The 20180-nt window shown below is 41.1% G+C and overlaps 1 protein-coding gene across 6 annotated transcripts in view; it reads left to right on the forward strand.

The window, feature by feature from the left end:
• The window catches only part of LOC123510766 (neuromodulin-like), a 151232-nt gene that overhangs the window by 103151 nt on the left and 27901 nt on the right, over positions 1-20180 (forward strand). For all 6 annotated transcript variants that reach the window (XM_045266124.1, XM_045266127.1, XM_045266122.1 and 3 more), the window contains one exon: positions 11727-11885. In XM_045266124.1, the coding sequence (XP_045122059.1) occupies positions 11727-11885 (159 nt within the window). The remainder of the gene's footprint in view (positions 1-11726; positions 11886-20180) is intronic.

Genomic DNA, 20180 nt, shown 5'->3' on the forward strand with positions numbered 1-20180 from the left:
CCACCGCTATCTCCTTTTCCTGTTCCCCATTCACTTCCCTTCACTTACCCTCATCACCGTCACCTACTCCACCTCTTCTCCATCTCCTCTCCACCCCCTCACCATCTATCACCACCATTCCCTAGCTCTCTTCTTCTTTCAGCTTTCTCTCTCCCCTCCTTTTCCTCCTCTTCCTCCTCTTCCTCTTTCCACCTCGAGGTTTAGAATGTTTCAAATCTTTTCCCTCCCCAAAAGTTTTCCCACTGTGGCAAGATTTATCAATGCGTGTTATGAGGGAGAGGGAGAGGGAGAAAAAAAATTAATTGTTTAGACGAAGAGGAGAGGAAAAAAATACTTCCCTCACGTAAGGAGTGTTAATATTCTCACCTGGTTATTAATTGATTAGGTGTGTGTGTGTGTGTGTGTGTGTGTGTGTGTGTGTGTGTGTGTGTGTGTGTGTGTTTGTGCGTGAGGCATTTAAGAGATCGACCAAGTGAAAATTTGTTTTAAAAAATGAACGAGAGAAAGAAAAGCCGGAATATTTTGACGCTCTCGTAAAAAAAAAGAATGAAAAAATGAAAAAATTAAAGTGAACCGTAGAATAGAAATAAGAGAGAGAGAGAGAGAGAGAGAGAGAGAGAGAGAGAGCGCCAGAGAAAAAATACCAGTGGAGGATATGCGTACGTGTGTCTGTGTGTCTGTATGTCTGAATGTGAGAGCGGACCAGACAAGGACAGGTGCGACAGATTTATAACCCTGACGACAGGTAAGACAGGTGAGTGATGAGTGGCTCGCCATTTGCAGGTGAAATAGTGTTTAAAACCAGACGATTAGATGCGCAGGTGTGACAAGGCTGGGTAGTGGCGCATTTACCGTAGAATTAAAGGTGCGAAGGTATACTATGGTGGGGGGGGGGTCAGGTGTGCGGTGCGGCAGGTGACAGGATAGTGAACAGGGTGTAAACATATGCATCAACAACACGATGGTGGGTGTAAAACGTGTTCCGAACGTGTCAACAAGCCGTGGTGTTATGGGTCTGTGGGGAGAGAGAGAGAGAGAGAGAGAGAGAGAGAGAGAGAGAGAGAGAGAGAGAGAGAGAGAGAGAGAGAGAGACAAACAGTGATAAAGAGAGAAAGATGAAACGAAAATAAGAGCAGAGAGAGAGAGAGAAAGTGGAGGGGGGAGAACAGGATAGATGGAGAAGGAAAGATAGAAAAGACACAAAGAGAAAGACGAAACGAAAACAGTAACACACACACACAGAGAGAGAGAGAGAGAGAGAGAGAGAGAGAGAGAGAGAGAAACAGACAGACAGATTGAAACCGTATTTATTTTCCCTTCCCTTGCTAGTTCCTGTTATTCTACGAGCAAGCGAAAGATGGTCCTACTCGCTCACGCTCTTCTCCTTTACATCGCCGCCTTCGTCCTCGCCTTCCCTATCTTCCAACGCCCTTGATCCAGATGTAAATTCTTAGCCCCGGGGAATGTTCGTCGCCTCAGGAAGGAAGGAGGGGAGAAGGAGGGATAATGGGAGGCAGGACGGCAGCGAAAAAGGGAATGAAAGTGGGAAGGGTGATTGGAAACTAGGACGTATGTGTGTGTGTTCGGGGTGTCTGTGTGCGTAAGTATGTGTGTGTGTGTGTGTGTGTGTGTGTGTGTGTGTGTGTGTGTGTTTCATTCGTTCGGTAAATTCTTGTTGGAAAGTAAGTTAAATTTATAGTCTTTTTTTATTTAGAAATGAGATAGGTGTGACTTTCTTTCATTTTCTGTGTTTTATCTATTCATTTATTCATTTATTTATTGATTTATTTATTTTTTCGGTATGTTCTTGAAAGGAAATGAGTGAAATTCGTATGTGTTTTGAAGATTTAATTGCGATAGATGTGATTGTTTTGTTTTCTTTATGTGTGTGTGTGTGTGTGTGTGTGTGTGTGTGTGTGTGTGTGTGTGTGTGTGTGTGTGTGTGTGTTTTATGAAATGACTACGTTAATATATGAAAATAAAAATACATGAAAAAAGAGAAATGCAAGCGCGTAACTTTCTGGAAAATTAAACGTTCTGGAAATGTTCTTAATGATTCTGCTGAAAATATGCATTCGAAATATAAGCATAAAAAAAAGCAGACGGTGAGGATTCATTTGAAGAATAACATGATGGATAACTCGACTAGGAAACAGATGAACGGATAAACAAAAATATTGACAACTACAATAAATCACGGTTTGTTTTTACTATTGTTGCCATTGCTGATTTTGTTGTTAGTAGTGATGGTGGTGGTGGAGGTGTAGGTGGGGGTGGTGGTGGCAGTGATTAAACTAAACTGCAAACAGACTTTAAACTTCACTTAGAGGAAAAAAAAAAAGCAAACTCTGAAACATAAAACAGTAACAACAACAGGCAGGTAGACACTTTAATTAACCAAAAGGTGTATCACAAAAGTTCCAAATTCAATTAAGAACTTGGTAGTGGCGAAGTCAAGAGAAACTTATCCTGCTCAAAATAATTATTCCAACCTAGAGCTCAGGCTAGAACGCGAAGGATTACCACACCAGGTCAGGTCAAGCTGGGTCAGATAAGGTCAAATCAGCTTCAGGAGACAAGTCGATTCTGTCCCTCTCTACTCCCTCTCTCCCCCTTTAAAGAGGAGCACTTAGTAAAGAGTATTTAGCATCAGAAATGAGGAGGAGGGACGGGGAAGAGGGAGGGATGAAGAGCAACGCTGGATGATGATGATGAGGGGAAGGAGGAAAATTTTTGGAAGAGGGGAGGAAAAAAGAAGATAGGGAATGAAAAATGACTGACGAGAAAGGATGATGAGAGGAGGATGGGATATATTTGAAGGAGAAAAGGGAGAGGTGAAAGACAAAGAGGAAGAGAGGAGAGGAGAGGAAGGAAAAGTCAGGAAGAGAAAAGATGCCGTGATTGCAGGGAAAGAGTAAGAGGAAGGAGGAGAAATAGGAGATGGAGAGAGGGAGGGAGGGAAATGTGTGGAAGACTAAAGGGAAAGGTAAAGGAGAAAGAGAAGAGGAAGGAGAAAGTTAGGAATAGAGAGAAACTTACGATTTATGAAGAAACAAGAGAAAAATTAAAGAAAAGTAGAAAGAAATGAAGAGAAAAGGAAAGGAAGGAAAAGTTAGGAGCACAGAGAGAGAGAGAGAGAGAGAGAGAGAGAGAGAGAGAGAGAGATCAGGAATGGGAGAAAAGATCAAGCGAAAAGAAGAGAAAGAAATAACGAAAGAATAACAGATGAAACAAGATGCGCAGAGAGAGAAAACAACACACACACACACACACACACACACACACACACACACACACACACACACACACACACACACACACACACACACACACACACACACACACACAAATACACACAAACGCAAATTAATGTAATAAGTTGAGATGAAACCATTTGCAATTTCTCCAACCGCCAAGAGAAAGAGAGAGAGAGAGAGAGAGAGAGAGAGAGCTACATGATGATGAAGGAATTGTGGAGGGAAAGGGAGAGGAAATAAGTAAACAGGGAGGGAAAGAAGGAAGAGGGAACTGAAATTGAAATGAAATTGCCTTGAAAGATGAATGTTTGTGTGTATGTGAGTCTCTCTCTCTCTCTCTCTCTCTCTCTCTCTCTCTCTCTCTCTCGCTCTAACACCTTTCTCTTGTAATCAGTCATTGCACCACAACAACAGCCTCCAGTCTCTCTCTCTCTCTCTCTCTCTCTCTCTCTCTCTCTCTCTCTCTCTCTCTCTCTCTCTCTCTCCCCAAAACCCAATAATTACACGCATTACTTCACAACATAAGGACTCCATTATTTCCAGGCTCAAAAGGCAAAAAGAATAAAGACAAAAAAAATCCATTCTCAGGCATATGATCTTTAAACCTCAACTCTTAACAGAAAAAAATCCTACTCGAGGTACGTAATTTACACTCACTAAGGGGAGGTAGGAGAAAAGGGGGCGCCATTCTCAGCCTCACCTGGTACCTGAGTATATCCCCCTAGATACCTGTTAAAAGGCTGCCACGAATACAATTGGTGGCAGTGGTGGGATGCGCTAACTCCCTCTGGTGTGAATCTCCTGAAAGCATCCCTCTCTTCGTGCTTCCCCTTTCTCTCTCTCTCTCTCTCTCTCTCTCTCTCTCTCTCTCTCTCTCTCTCTCTCTCTCTCTCTGCTCTCTGCTCTTTCTCATTCTCTCTGCTCTATACTCTTAGCGATTTTATGTTAAGTGGTACAGCAGCTGGACAGGTTAGTTGGAGGAGAGGGCTTGAAGTGCTGCAAAGAATTGGGGCTAAGAGATGATGCAATTGATTGGAAATAACTGAAGAGTGTTTGTATTTGTTGCTCACTCTCTGGTACTAGAAACGTTGCGAGGTGAAGAATATATTTGTTGGATGTGTGTTTGCTATTACTTTTCAACAACGGCACTTACATCAATCCATGAGTTAAGAACATGATCGTGAGACTATACTCTTCAAGAACGTTAGAGACACAAGTCCCTCCTTCACAATAGAGCTCGGCCGGCCCTGGTTCTGTTCCCGTTCGTTGGTAGTGTACCTTCATGTGGCCAGAAGGAAATGCATCCATTTGTCAGTAGGTGAAAAAGAAAAAGAAAAGATGTTGCCCAGTGACCGATGTAATAAAAGAAAAGAAGAGAAGGTTTGTTGGATTTTAAGGTAATGTTGCAGTAAGCAGCTCGGGAATACTTTGGCCAATTATTAGCTAAAAGTATCCTCCGAAAGCGTACTGAATTTGAATGTAGCAATGCTTTACACAGTACGAGAATATGTAGGCCATTCAGTGTGTGGAAAGGCCGCCCAGTGAGCAAAATACCGTGGGAAAAGGCGCCAAAACAGCTGGAACATTCGCATAGAAAGGAGAACTCAAGGGTAAAACAGGAGGAAACATCTGAAGTTAGGATCCATTACAGACTAGTGGCGATACAGTGTTGTACTGTGATGCCGTGCTCAGGTGTTTTCAGGTGGGGAAATTACTGTGGGGGCGTCCGTGACATTGAGAAAAGAGAGTCAACATGTTTGCTCTACTGTCAAGGAGAGACTCTTGTTGTCTGCTGTTTGTACCAACGCCACCACCACCACCACTAATACTAGCAATATACTTGCTACTAAATTCTGGCTGTGACGAACTGTCCTATCTAATCTAAAGGCAGTAAACGCATACATAACTGTCGCAGTGTAATCTTAGTACAACCTCACTTATATGCAGTGGCCAGTGTTAAGATATCTGTTTTCTATTATGATTTATGGTAAGCAGTAAAAATTAAGTGCCCTTTGATATATTCTTACTGACTCTTATGCTTGTGACTATGATTAACTGCACTGCCTAATCTATCAATAAACTACGGCGGGAAGTAAAATACGAAGGTTCCTGCCATTGTATGTTTTAGTAAGGCGCTCACCTTAGCACAGTAATCTGACCTGCAGCTTAAGTGGCACATGAGAGGCGCTACTCCACGAGGGGCTCCGCAGGTCCTTGTGCAGGTCACCGGGGCGCTGGAGTCAAGGATGTGCGTCACTCCGCGCAGAAAGACGAGCTTCAAGGCGGCCTTTCTTTCCGCCCTCTCAAGGTGGCGGGGCGAACAAAAGCTGGACTCGCCTCAACACGCAAGATGGCAGCGCGGCCCGTGTGCTTGTGTGTGTGGGATGGAGGAGTGGTGGTGGTCGTTGTGGTGGTGGTGGTAGTAGTAGTAGTAGTAGTAGTAGGTTAAGCCAACTCTGTATTGTTATCATTTCTGCTTGTGTAGTGAATCTTAATTAGTTTGATGTTTAACGTCGTTCTACTCAACTATTGATTACATTGTACTTATTCTGTCACTGCACTATCAGCATTGAAATGTGTCTGGTATAGTTGTATGTCAGACGGGACAGGAGTGATAATTAGCTTGTATAGATACACGTTCACCAGAGATAGCTTAGGAGGGAATGAGGAATCAGTAATCATTATCACCTGTAGAGCATTGTCCCAGCAACACGAAAGATCCTCCCTCACTCGCTCCCTGATCTCCTCCCTCCCTCCTTCCCTCGTTGCTTCACTCCGCCTTCCAGTAATCTAACAATCATGTCACTGTTTGTCACTCAGGCATCTCTCAGTCACCTAGGGATGAAGATTTGCCTCAATTCAACGCCAGTTAGTCCTGAATTTCGACACGCTGGCAGAGGGGAGTGTCTTGATTGAAGGTGTGATGCTGTTATGTCGTGAAGGGAGTGAAGGGATCGTCTCCTGGTGTACTGTGACTCTCCCCTCTGAAACGCTTTGTTCTCTAGCCAGGACTGTTTTCAGAAGCCATGGGGATGATTTGTCAGGGTGCCTGGGTGTCTCTTGTCAATGATAGTGCAGATTAACTCACTAAAACACTTTATTCTCTCGCCACATCTGTTTTCAAAGGTCATTGATTAATCAGCTTTCCATGAGTGTTTCTTGATCTAAAACTGCATATTAATTATCTGAAAGTCTTTGGTATCTCTTTAGAACTGTTTTCAGAGACCACAGAGATAATCGTGCAGATCAACTCACTGAAACACTTTATTCTCTCATCACGACTGTTTTCAAGAGCCACAGAGAGAGTTAATCAGCCTCTAATGACTGTCTCTTTCCCTGAAACTGCATATCAATTAACTAAAATGCTTCGTTATCTCACCAGGACTTTTCAGAGACCAAAGAGATTATCTTCAGGTAAATTTTTGAACTGTAACTGGAATCGTGAAGACACCTTTAAAAACCTTAATTTCACAGCTGTCTGTTAAAATAGTTTAATGAGACCACGAAAATTTTGAAAATAGGGAGATTATTAAGGAAGTTGTTATCGTTCTTGTTATTTTTGTTTGTTGATATTAGTTTTGAAGATGTAGAGGAGGTTTGCCAAATGTTACAGAAAAAGTGTTTCCAAAAGAAAAACATTATAAAAATGGATGGTATTGCTTGATATAGGCTCTCTCTCTCTCTCTCTCTCTCTCTCTCTCTCTCTCTCTCTCTCTCTCTCTCTCTCTGCGCAACATGAATTTTACATGTCCATTAACGGAAGGGGTGGTGGGAGGGGAGACAGAGAGCAGAGGAGGAGGAGGGGAGGAGGGGGAGCAAGTTAACAGGGATAGGAGGAGGGGGAGGAGGAGGAGGAGGGAGGTAAAAAAGTACACGCATTTTTTTCTATCTATAAATATTGTATACATGAAAGAAAACGGGATTCGGGCTGCTAGTCAATTTCCATCATAGAAAATGGTGTTAGTGGAGGGCAGACTGCGGCAGATTGGGGTTGTATTAATGAACGAGGTAGTTACGCTATAATCAGGTTGTTTTTTTGTTATTTTTGTCCCCCACCCCCGCCCCCCCATCATGGGTTGATCACCTGAATGTTCCTAATTGGTGACAGCAGGTAATGAACAGGTAGGGCCAAGTAATTAGCGCATCCTCGCCTCACCTCACCTGTGTGTGTGTGTGTGTGTGTGTGTGTGTGTGTGTGTGTGTGTGTGTGTGTGTGTGTGTGTGTATGCTTTCTTTTATCTCCTCCAGTGTTTTCTTTTTTTCTCTCTATTCTTTCTCTTGTTTTAGCAACATTTTTAGGACCCTCTTCAACTCTCCTCCTCCTCCTCCTCCTCCTCCTCCTCCTCCTCCTCCTCTCTTCTTCTTCCCCCTACTCCTACTTCTACTCCTACTCCTCCTCTGCAGCGTTCCCCTGTAATCCTTGTGTTGAATCTAGAGCTAAGAAAATACTCTCTCTCTCTCTCTCTCTCTCTCTCTCTCTCTCTCTCTCTCTCTCTCTCTCTCTCTCTCTCTCTCTCTCTCTCTCTCTCTCTCTCTCTCTCTCTCTCTCTCTCTCTCTCTCTCTCTCTCTCTCTCTCTCTTTCAGGTCTTTCTTCTTACCACTCACCGTCCTCTAAGTCCCTCCCCTCTCCTTCTCTCCCACCCTCCCTTGCTCTCACAAAGGCCTCTCTCCTCTCTCTCTCTCTCTCTCTCTCTCTCCTGTGTTATTTGCTCAAAAGCTTGTCCTCTCCCTGGGATGTTTTTGACCTGCATCACCTAACCTGACCTCTTTACTATGGTGTTTCTGGCCTGACTTGACATGACCTGAAATGCTTACACGTTTTCTTCTTGTATCTCTTAAAGGTTCTCTATTTCTTTATTTTTCTGCATTTTTTTCAGTATTATTTGCATATTTATTTTTTTATATTGTTTTCGTTGCTTGCTTTATTTTTGTTATTGTTTTTTAGTTGTTGTTTTTTTTTTTTTGTCTGCGTATTCATTTTCTTTTTATCCTCTTTTTTTTTTTTTTTTTATATGTGTTTGTTTGTGGGTCCGTGTGTTTGTTTTAAAGACACTAGCGTTATCTTCCAGTTTTTGTTTTGTTTTCTTTTTTTTCTTTCTCTTTTTTTTCTTTTTGTTTCCCATTTTTCTCTCTTTTTTTACTTGCGGTATTTTAAAGTCGCCGTGTTTTTTTGTCTTTTCTTTTTTCCTTCCATTTTTTCAGAGTCTGGTCTTCACTTGTGTTACTCTTTACTTTTGTCATTTTCTTTTCCTCTTAATTCACAAACAACCTGCAAAACTTTTCAATCTCCCACACGTGAAGCAAAACAAGCACCACATAACCTCATTTTCATTCATTCTGAGTAATTATGTCGATTTTCTAAGTAATTCTATCGATCTTCCTCTGTATATTTCATCTTCCTTTATCTATTCCTCTAAATTCACCAACAATCAGCGAATCTCTCTTATCTCTCACTCATATATCAAACAGGTACCATATAACCCTTTCTCTCACCGTAACTCAAACAATTTTCCACGATAATTTTTTGCCCCTGCTCTGGTTATTCACCTCACGAGTCCACGGGAGCAGCCCAGCCTTCCCTTCCCTCCCTCATTACCACACTTACCTCCTGCAGTGCCCTCCGAGGTATTCATTTACCCTCCAGCGCTGCAAGGGTGAGAGAGAAGCCGGGTTAGCTAGACCTCAGCCCCTCCCTTGCTGCGGCGGAAGTTACGTCGGCGGCTTGGTAGGGTAATCTTGAGCTACGGAGAGTTAGTGTGTGCATAAGGTAATTTTTAGGCTATCAAGGGGCTGTGTTTTTTTGTGTAGGTCAATTTTTAGCTGTGTCTGTTGGTCAGTTGCTTGTACCTGGGTTTGTTTTTAGCTTGATGGGATGATCCTGAGCTGCAGACAGTGACTTGGTGCATAGAGTAATTTTTTTTTTTTTTTTTTTTTGCCTATAAAGCGTTGTTGTTTAGTGTATTTGGTCAATTTTTAGCCTTCACGAGTTTATTACTGCTTTATTTTTTTGCCTTGTATCTCCAGTTCTTTTTAGTTAAGGTTGTGGTTGGGTTTAGTATTGAGTCTTATCGTCTCTCAATGGTACGGGTGTTTTTCTATGCCATTAAGAGTTGCGTAAGGAAAGTTTCTATGGATACAATGAAAAGGAGAGGGAGAAACAGGAAACAAGGTTGATTCTGTGGTGTTTACTGTATTTTCTAACAGGACAGATGTGCAAAAAAGTGTCCATGTTGTGATCTCTTATTAGCATGAATATATTGAGTCCATTTTTTCGTTCAGTTAAAGCACATGTTATTATTCATTCGTGTGTATTTCTTTATCTTTTTTTTCTTTTTTGCTTGGGATTGAAAAGCAAAGAAAAAATCTTCCTATCGATCTGGTCTTATACAACTCAACCCTTCATCTTCATGTCTGCCAGTGATCTTATCTGACCTTTCTCTCTCTCTCTCTCTCTCTCTCTCTCTCTCTCTCTCTCTCTCTCTCTCTCTCTCTCTCTCTCTCTCTCTCATCTTCCTTGCGCATCATTTCACTACTGACCTTTCTCCTTCTCCCTTCTCTCCGTCCCTCCGTCTCTCCCATCACTTCACCACTGATAAACTCACCTAATCTTTCCCTCCCTTTCCCTCCCTTTCCATTGATGTCAGCTAAAGTACAATGCTCCCTTTTGTCTCCCTTTGGCCTTCCTTTGCATTCTGGTAATCACGACCGCTCTGTTATCCTCTCCCTTTGTATTTCATCACGCTGACCTACCCTTGGTTTATTTTCCTTTGTCTAACACAGGCTGCGACTATTATTACTTTTTTTCTTCTCTTTGTGGATCGTTATGTAAATGTATGTTTTTCTTCGTTTTCTTTAATTTTTTTTCAGTCTAGCTATTTCGTTTTCTTTTTTTTTTTTTAATTACTTGTTTTTTTTTTTCTTTGTTTTCGGACATGGAACTGAATATGAGGTATAGATTAGATTAAAGATTGTATATTTTCTAGTTTTTTTTCTTCTCTTCATCGTCTAATTCAATACATTTTACATTTTTCAACTCTTCACCTTGTATCCATATTCATTCATTCTTCCTTCAGTTTTATTAATAGTTACACTTTTTTTTTCATTTTCTCTATGGCTTCGTGTTCTATTTTTCGTGTTTTCTTTCTCCTTCCCCTTCTTGATCTATATTTTTCCTCTCCTTTCCTTTGTCTATTCATATTTATTCCCCTTCCTTTAACTCTATAAACTCTTATATTTTTTCTTCTTTATATCATCACATACTTGACTTTTTCTATTTCTTTCCTTTCTTCTTTCACTTGTCAATCTATATTTATTTCCCGTACTTTTTTTCATATTTCCTCCTCCTTTCCCTTGTCCATTCATATTTATTCCCCCTTCCTTTCACTCTATAAATTGTTATCTTTCTTTTTCTTGTCTCTATCGCTTCGTGGTCTATTTTCTTCGTCTTTTCTCCCACCTAATTGTCTCCACCTCACTCCTTCGTGCTCCTTCCTGCTGTAATAACCACATTGATTTACTCGCTCCTGCTCCCTCCTGACGCTCGCCTAACCAAACCTTCCACTTTTTTCTTATCGGGTATTCAAGTCTTTCTTATCTTTATCAAATACTTTTTTTTTCTTCGCAGTATTGTTTATGTAATTTATTTTAGGTGGTTAGTTTTTCTTCGTGTTGTTTGTGTATTATTGGGATGTTTTAGTTTCTTCTCTGTCTCGTATCACAAATCCAATTATTTCTTTTTTCTATCTCGTCTCTCTCTATTTCCTCTCTCTTCCAATCACCTTAATGAGCCTGACCTTATTTGACCTGGTGTTTTTTTTTTTTTTTTTTCCTTCCAACAATTGATATATTTGATGAGATTCTATAAAAGGTTTGATTTGAACCTAACCTAACCTAATGTGATCCATCCTTACCTAACATATCATATTCCCATTTCAACTTAACTAAACCAAACCACACTTAACTTAAAACATCTTTGCTTCAACTTAACATAAAATAAACTTAACAAACACCAAATTTAACCTGACCAAACTCAACTTACCTTACGTTTACCATCACTTTAACCCAACCAAACGAAACCACGCCAAACATAACATAAACTCAACATATTTCAATCTTCATTTTAACCTAACCAAATCAAACCTAGCATAGACTCAATATACTCTAATTTTAAGCCAACCGAACCACACTTACCTTACATTTACCTTCAGTTTAACCTAACCAAACCAAACATAAATTCAACAAACTCGGATTTTTAACCTTAACGAAACGTACTTAACACGCCTTCATTTTAACCCAACCCAACCAAACTAAAGCTAACATGACCTTCACTTTAATCTAACCAAACCAAGCCAAACCAAACTCAACAAGCTCAAATTTCAACCTGACCAAACAAAACTCACCATAACATACCTTCACTTTCACCTAACCTAACCCAACTAAAACCTAACAATGACCTTTCTTCCCTACAGACATTGACCTTAACGACCCTGAGGTGCAGAAGGCGGCGACCAAGATCCAGGCCAGCTTCCGAGGCCATAAGGTCAGGAAGGAAGTTAAGGGCCAGGTACACCCATCGGAGCCCAACGCTGAGGATGACGAGATCGCTGCCATTGACCTTACTGACCCAGGTGAGTGCCCCGGATGACCCCGCGTGACCTTTGGAGTTCAGGTGTCCCCAGGTGGGCTGCTCATCAAGGAAGCCCAGGGGGTGAGAGTAATTAGTGCAGTTTTTTTCACAGCGTTGTGTTGCGTGATTTATGTGGCGAGTCTTGGGTTATCTTGGGCACCTGTGTTATTTTGCGTCTTTTTTTCTTATATTAAGGTTTTCTTCATCTATTTCTTCATTATCAATCGTTTATTTTAATGCTTCTGTACTTTATTTTCAATGTTTCGTCTCGTCTTTCATGATTTGGTGTAACTGTGCTTTTCATGTCTTATATTGAGTTTTATTTATTTATTTATTCATTTCCATTTCTTTTTCAATGTTTTTATACTTCTTCTATGTTCCGCTCGTCTTTCGTGATTTATATGGCAAGTCTTGGTTTATTTTGTGGTAATTGTGTGATTTTGTCTTGTTATCTTGAGTTTTTCTTCATTTATTTATCTATTTCTATTAGTTTTACTGCTTTATGCTTTTACACTTTACCTTCTATATTCAATCAGTTGTATAGACTTGTATTACTATTTTTTTCATGTACTTACGATTTTTTTCCTCTTTTTTTGTTATGTTAAGATTCCGTTGTTGTTGTTATTATTATTATTTTTGCTGTTGTTTTATTATTGCTCTTTATTTGACCTCCTACGTCTATATTTCTTGGTACATGAGGGAGATTCTTAGGTAACAGTTATTTTTATTCCCCTTTCACGTCATTTTGAATGCTTATGTTTCTCTCATATTGTGTGATTATCAAACAGGTGACCTCGTACTTACCTCTTGTGAGTAATTTTGGCTTTTGCTTTGGGGTATCCAGTTGCTAATCCTTCAAAGTCCATGAAAAATCCTCTTTACTCTCCCAATAATATCTATAAATTCGTCTCTAAGAATTCAAAACCCATAAAAAACTAAAGATCCGTGAAAATAATCCATAGGCCACCTTTTGTTTCCACTATTACGTCTATAAGGACCTTGATACCTTAATTAATAGGATCAGAAACCATATAAAGAGGATTAGCGTTACTCCACCAGATGGCGTGACCTTGAATAGGATCACAGGGTATTCCAGATAACCTTTGCCTAATACCAGGTGCTGCCAGGAGTAATTCTGCCGCCAGGTAATTTAAAATGACCCCTTCCAATCCAAGTGAAGGAAGGAGGGAAGGTGAGCAGGGAGGGAGAGAGGGAGGGAAGATAAGAGGGAAGCGAGAATGAATGACACATCAAGGAAGAGGAAGGATTGTAAAAGAGTAGGAGGAGAAAGAGGAGGAGGAGGAGGACGAGGAGGAGGCGAAGGAGGAGGAGGAGGAGGAGGAGGAGGAGGAGGAGGAGGTTAAAAGAAGGACAAAAAGAGAGAGAAATAGCTATGGGGAAGAAAATAATGGATGAGAGAGAGAGAGAGAGAGAGAGAGAGAGAGAGAGAGAGAGAGAGAAATACAAAAATACATAGAAGGGGAAGAGAAATAGAGGGTGAAAGGGAGGATGAGATAAAAGAGGAACAGGGGGAATGAATAAAGGAGTAAACCAAATGAAAAAAGATAACGAAAATATTAGAGGTTGTTTACATCAAGACAAAAGAGAAAAGAAAATGGAGAGGAAGAAAAAAAATATTGAAACCTGAACAAAATATTTCGTTTTCGTGACCTCCATTCAGTCATTTTCTTTCTTCCTGTTTCCTTCACTTTCTTCACTTCCTTCTTTCTCTCTCTATTCTCTCACTTTCTCATTCTCTCCCTCTCCCTCTCCCTCTCTTTCTCTCCCTCTCCCAGTTGGCGCAGCTTCCCAGAAAACTCATCCGTGTGACCTTGTGTGGAAATGTAAAGGGAGTTCTCTCTCTCTCTCTCTCTCTCTCTCTCTCTCTCTCTCTCTCTCTCTCTCTCTCTCTCTCTCGCTCTCGTTCTCTCTCTCCCTCTGTCTCATATATACACACACTCATGTATTTGCTTATTTATTTATTTATTTATTCATTTAGAGAGAGAGAGAGAGAGAGAGAGAGAGAGAGAAGGAGCAAGAGGAGGTGGGAAAGATAACGAGAATTGGTCCTCCTCCTGAAAGTAATGACTTCACCAAATTTATCCCCACCTCACTGAACACTTCACTGCTGCTGCTGCTGCCGCTCCTGCCGCTCCTTTTTGTTGTTACCTCGGAAGCTACGCAGGTGTGAGTTTCTTGCTGCAGAGGGTATAGTTGTTGCATCCTCCGTGAATTGACTGTGTTTTGAATCGCTTTGTTTGCTCTCTCTTTCGTTTTTTTCTCTCACTACGACTATTTTTAAAGGCCACAGATATAATTAGCCGGGTTCTCATGGTTGTTTCTCTTGTTAATGATGTAGGAAGCGTATTAATCAATCACTAAAAGCGTAAAAACATTCTTAAAAAAGCCTCTGCTCTTTCGCTCTCTCACACACCAGGACTGTTTTCAATACCACACATGAGCAGCCGTGTTCTCAAGATAGTGTTTCATGTTAATAATGTAGAAATCTTAATAGTTTCATGCTAAGAACAAAAAAGCATCCTCAAAATGCAATGTAACGTCAACTACAGCCTCCTGAGTGCAGAGGAGGTGCGGTGCAGAAGTGTTTCAGAATATAGTCCAATGTGTTGCTATTTTCATCTATGTCATTTGCTGTTGTGGAGAAAGTAAGAGGAGGAAGAAAGTGGGAAGGGAATTCAAGAAGGCATTGTGTGTTTACTCGAGTTTAATCTGCTTGTCTTCTTTGTTGCTCTGTGAGAAGATGAAAGGAATGAGAAGGAAAGGTGGGAAGGAAATTCAAAAAGTGCATTGTCTTGTTTTTAATTTCCTTGAGGCTAATAATAGTACAGTCTTGTGCTGGTTTTGCTGTGGAATCACATTTCATCAACAACCAGAAACCAACATTGTAGAAAAATTGTGTTCTATTGTACACTCACTCACTCACTCACTCACTCACACTCACATACACACACACACACACACACACTCTCTCTCTCTCTCTCTCTCTCTCTCTCTCTCTCTCTCTCTCTCTCTCTCTCTCTCTCTCTCTCTCTCTCTCTCTCTCTCTCTCTCTCTCTCTCTCTCTCTCTCTCTCTCTCTCTCTCTCTCTCTCTCTCTCTCTCTCTCTCTCTCTCTCTCTCTCTCTCTCTCTCTCTCTCTCTCTCTCTCTCTCTCTCTCTCTCTCTCTCTCTCTCTCTCTCTCTCTCTCTCTCTCTCTCTCTCTCTCTCTCTCTCTCGTCACTCTTCAGATAGAAAATAAATCAGAGAGGCAGGAAGGAAGATAAGAAATTTTAATACAAGTTGAAGTCGTCAGTAATAATAAGGGAATATCCGTAATTTCCATTCTGAGTGAGATCCCGCGAGGCATTAGAATATTAAACAGAAAAGTATTATTCGACGGATTTTTTTTTTTTTTAATTGAGATCAGAATACACTCTGACCTTTCCGAACAAATGATGTATGTAGGAAATTAGTAAATATACATCATTTTTTAAGGCTGAAATGCATCTCTATTGTTTTTGAATAATAGATGAAAATGGATATTCGGAATTAATTGAATTGTAGATAGACTGGTAGAGTAACAGGTAGATAAATAGAGAAACTGATAGGTAGGTAAGTAGATAGGTTTGCTGGTAGATGCATAGATAAATGGATGGTAAGATTTATAAATAGTTAGATAAATAGATAGATAGATAGATAGATAGATAAATAGACAGGTGGATAGAGAGAGAGAGAGAGAGAGAGAGAGAGAGAGAGAGAAATAGATAGGCAGTTAGATAGATAGAAATATAGAAAGATAGATATATCTACAAATAGAACACAACAACTTCAAGTAACAAAACAAACTATGAATAAACTAACACAAAATTCTCTCCATTTATAATCGAAATCATAAAAGTAAAATCACACAAACACACAAAAGAAAAAAAGAGGAAAACCAAAACAAAACAAAACTAGAAAAACAAAAGAGAATCACAAACACCCCAAGCAGTATTGCCAACTCAACCTTCCTTCCTTCCTTCCTTCGGTCCTTGTTTGACTTTACCTTACCTCGACAAATATACTTTTCCCCTCCCCCCTTCACCGTCCTTCCTTCCTCCCCCTTCTCCTCTCCTTCCTCTCCTTTCCTCCACCTCCTTGTTTCATGCAATTTTCCCCTTTACTTTTCCCTTTTTTCCCTGTCTCTCTCAAGCACTTGTTTCCCTGGCGGTGATGTTGCAGGCCCTGAAATGTTTCCCCCTCCCACTCACCCTCAAATGTTTCCCTAAATCCAGCATCTGAATCGCTTCTGTTTCCACCTCCCTTTGTTTTTTTCTGTTTTCCGTTGTTATTTTTTTCCTTTTTCCCTCAGTCTTTACCTGGGTTTAATGGTGCGTTTGTTTCCTCCTCACTGCGCTGTGTTATGTCCCTCGGGGGAAACCTATCGAATGTGCAGGAAAAGAGGAAAAGTGGAAGGGAAACTTGATGGGAAAAGTGTGATGGTTTATGGGATTTTATGATTGTTTTCCCCTTTTTCTTTTTTTTCTGTGGGGTGGGTTACGTGTGTGTGTGTGTGTGTGTGTGTGTGTGTGTGTGTGTGTGTGTGTGTGTGCGATGTTTCATTTTTCCCCTTTTTCATTATTTTTTTCTTCTGAGTCTGTCTTTCCTTTTCCTTTCCTTTCCTTTCCTTCCCTTCTTTTCTCGTCTTTCCTTCCCGTGTTTCTTTCTCGTTACGTATTCCATTCCTTTTCTTTTTATCGCTTTTCCAATTCCTCTCTCTCTCTCTCTCTCTCTCTCTCTCTCTCTCTCTCTCTCTCTCTCTCTCTCTCTCTCTCTCTCTCTCTCTCTCTCTCTCTCTCTCTCTCTCTCTCTCTCTCTCTCTCTCTCTCTCTCTCTCTCTCTCTCTCTCTCTCTCTCTCTCTCTCTCAGGGTCACCGAAAGAGATTCCATATAAAACGTTTTCACTCTTGTTTTGTGGCGGATCAAATACCTTTTAAGAGAGGATGCAAAGGATCGTAAGGCCCCGAGGGGAGAGAGAGAGAGAGAGAGAGAGAGAGAGAGAGAGAGAGAGAGAGAGAGAGAGAGAGAGAGAGAGAGAGAGAGAGAGAGAGAGAGAGAGAGAGAGAGAGAGAGAGAGAGGAGGGGAGAGGGAGAATGAGAGGGAGGAGAGATGATGAAGTATGTTGATGAAGTATAGATGGATTGATTTGCGCACACAGACACACACACACACACACACACACACACACACACACACACACACACACACACACACACACACACACACACACACACACACACACACACACACACACACACACACACACACACACACACACATACACACACGTTCCCCACACACATACACAGCATCCATCCCTCCCAACGCACACACACACACACACACACACACACACACACACACACACACACACACACACGGACACATACACGTATTCACGCACTCACACACGCACCAGCACACTCCTTGGCTCGTGATTGGCTGGTGCATCACTGACGTCACATCCGCCTCTCTCTATGTGATGCTGACCCAAAAGTTTGAAGTTTTAGCATCGCGTAAAAATGTCAATCACTCTCAGAGGAGCAGAGGCGACGTGCGAGGACGATGTATTCATAAAAAAAGAAGACGGAAAAAAAAAGGAACGAGAGGGAAGAGGAAAATAACTTTAAAATTGTTTGAATAAGAGACGCGACCTTGATGAAACCTGCGAGCGAGCGGAGAAAGGAATGGAGAGAGAGAGAGAGAGAGAGAGAGAGAGAGAGAGAGAGAGAGAGAGAGAGAGAGAGAGAGAGAGAGAGAGAGAGGGAGAGAGAGAGAAAGAGAAGGGGTTAAAACTGGTAATAAAAACTATAGAAGGAAATGGAGTATAGAGTAACAAGACACAGGCAGAGAGAGAGAGAGAGAGAGAGAGAGAGAGAGAGAGAGAGAGAGAGAGAGAGAGAGAGAGAGAGAGAGAGAGAGAGAGAGAGAGAGAGGTATAGAAAAGAAAAATAACATCGTAAACATCAGAGTTCAAATAATTTAAGATAAAACATTAAAACAAACACTCATAATTCTCCATATTCCTCTGATAACTTCCTGTATTTGTTTAGCCATTAGCAAATATTGACCACTATTCCTTGTAGTATCTTTTTCTTTACCTGTTTACCTGCGTTCCTTGCCTTCCCTAACCACGGCCGCTTACCTGTCACTTTTATCGTTAAGGTGAGGCCACGTATTAGTTATTCTCTTTACGACCTCATAATGTTTGGTGCCTGCACTCGTTGCTTATCTCCTTAATGGGTAATCGCCAGGTGCGCCTCTGATGCATCGCCTTACCTGCTTTCCCTGACGCTACGCTAGTCTCCGTGTGAGGAAGTATTCATTTTGTAGTGTAACGTTATCAAGGGGCCGCCGTGGTACAGTGGAGCCATGAGTGCTTTGGGTCCGAGGGGTCTCCAAGCGTATGGGTTCGAATCCTTTCCACGGTCCGAGTGTAGTTTGGGCTTCCTCACTCGGGGTAAAGGTTTCCTAGAGCTTTGAAATAGGAGGTAACCCAAAAAGTTCCCCCTTTAGCCCATAAATTCCCGTGAAAACCCCACATGGGGTTTAGATGCTTTATTTTCTTTTTGTTCTGTCTTGTCCAACGCTACAGAGACTTCCCCTAAGGCTACTTCATTCATTCGTAAGTGTGATTGTAAGGAAATATTCATACTTAAGTGTAACGATATCAAACATATTCTTAAAAGAGTTTAGATGCTTTATTTTGTTTGTTCTGTCTTTTCCAACGTTACAGAGTCTTCCCTTAGCGCTACATAATTCCTTCGTATGTGTGATTGTGAGGAAATGTTCATAATAATGTATAACATTATCAAAAACATTTTTTAAACAATTTATTTATTTCACGTTATCATTTCCCTCCTATTTCGACATGTTTCTCTGCCTAACAAGCTCCTTTATTAAATCATTCACTTTAAAACGAGTAATTTCTTATCTAATCTCTCGCCCTGCTTATCTTTCAAGTGTAAAAACTGAATCATTATTTTCCTTCAAATTTTCTATTTAATTCACGTTTCTTTCCCTCACAAGCTCCGTTATTCAATTATTCACCTTTAAACGCGTAATTTCTTATCTATCTCCCGCCCTGCTTCTCCTGCGCAGCTTGTATTCACTTTATCTATCTTATGTATACGAGACGCTTACCTGCCACTTCCCTCACGCTGCCTGAGAAGTAACGTCACCTGGTAAATACCTTGTAAATACCTGCAAAATACGTGTAACGGGGCCATGGTAATAGTGAGTGCTCCTCTTGTGGTCTCCTTTTACCTCCTCTTGTTCCTCTTTCTCGTCCTCCTTCTTGCTTTTCTGGGTCAAGATAAGACTGGAAACTGTCACCCAAGAGTCTTTGTGTCGCTCGGGATGGACGGAAAGAAGGAAGGAGAAAAGGAAGAAAGGAAGGAAGGAAGGGAGGGAGGGAGGGAGGGTGGAGAGAAAAGAAGAGAAAAAAGACAGGTAGGAAGGAGGAAGGAAGGAATGAAGGAAAAAAGCGACATCAGGTATTAAGAATGAAAGTTGTGAGCTAATTTTACACTCACCTCACCTCTTCTCTTCTCTTGTCTTCCTCCTTCATGTTACCTTTTCTTTTCTTTTTCATCACCACTCTTCCCTTCTCCCTTTCTTATATTCATCCTTACCGTCAACTCTCTTTCTGTCGCTGCCGTATAAGAAGGGAGAGAAGCGAACGGCGGGAGGTCAGAGCGGCCGCTACTCAGCCTGACAAACTCTACGGGTCGGGCAAGCCACGTTTCACTACCTCGGTAAAATGCTTCCCGGAGACGCGTTTTCTGTTGCATAAAATTGAAAGATGAATGTAATAGCGGCCTTTGTAGTTTTGTAAATAGGGAGTATTGGCAATCTCATTTGAATTTATGCCTTCCTTTCCTTTCCTGTTGCTGCTGCTGTTGCTGCTGCTGATGATGATGATGGCTTGTTTATTCCGGAACGTCGGCGAATACACGGATTTTCGTTCCACCATTTTTTTCTTGTCATCTTTTTTTTCGTTTTCTTGGATTGAAGCTGAGTTGCTATTGTAAGTAGTAGTAGTAGTGGTAGTAGTAGTGGTAGTAGTAGTGGCAGTAGTAGCAGTAGCAGTGGAAGTTTTAGAAATAAGAGCCTAATTGTTTTCGTTTCCTTGACTTCATATTCTAGTTTAAACAGTAGCACTAGGAATGTTCATGATAATAGTAGTAGTAGTAGTAGTAGTAGTAGTAGTAGTAAAAATTGTAGTTAGTAGTAGTAACAGTAGTAGTAGTATGT

This window comes from Portunus trituberculatus, chromosome 30 (assembly GCF_017591435.1).
Source record: "Portunus trituberculatus isolate SZX2019 chromosome 30, ASM1759143v1, whole genome shotgun sequence".
In the NCBI taxonomy this organism is placed as follows: Eukaryota; Metazoa; Arthropoda; class Malacostraca; order Decapoda; family Portunidae; genus Portunus; species Portunus trituberculatus.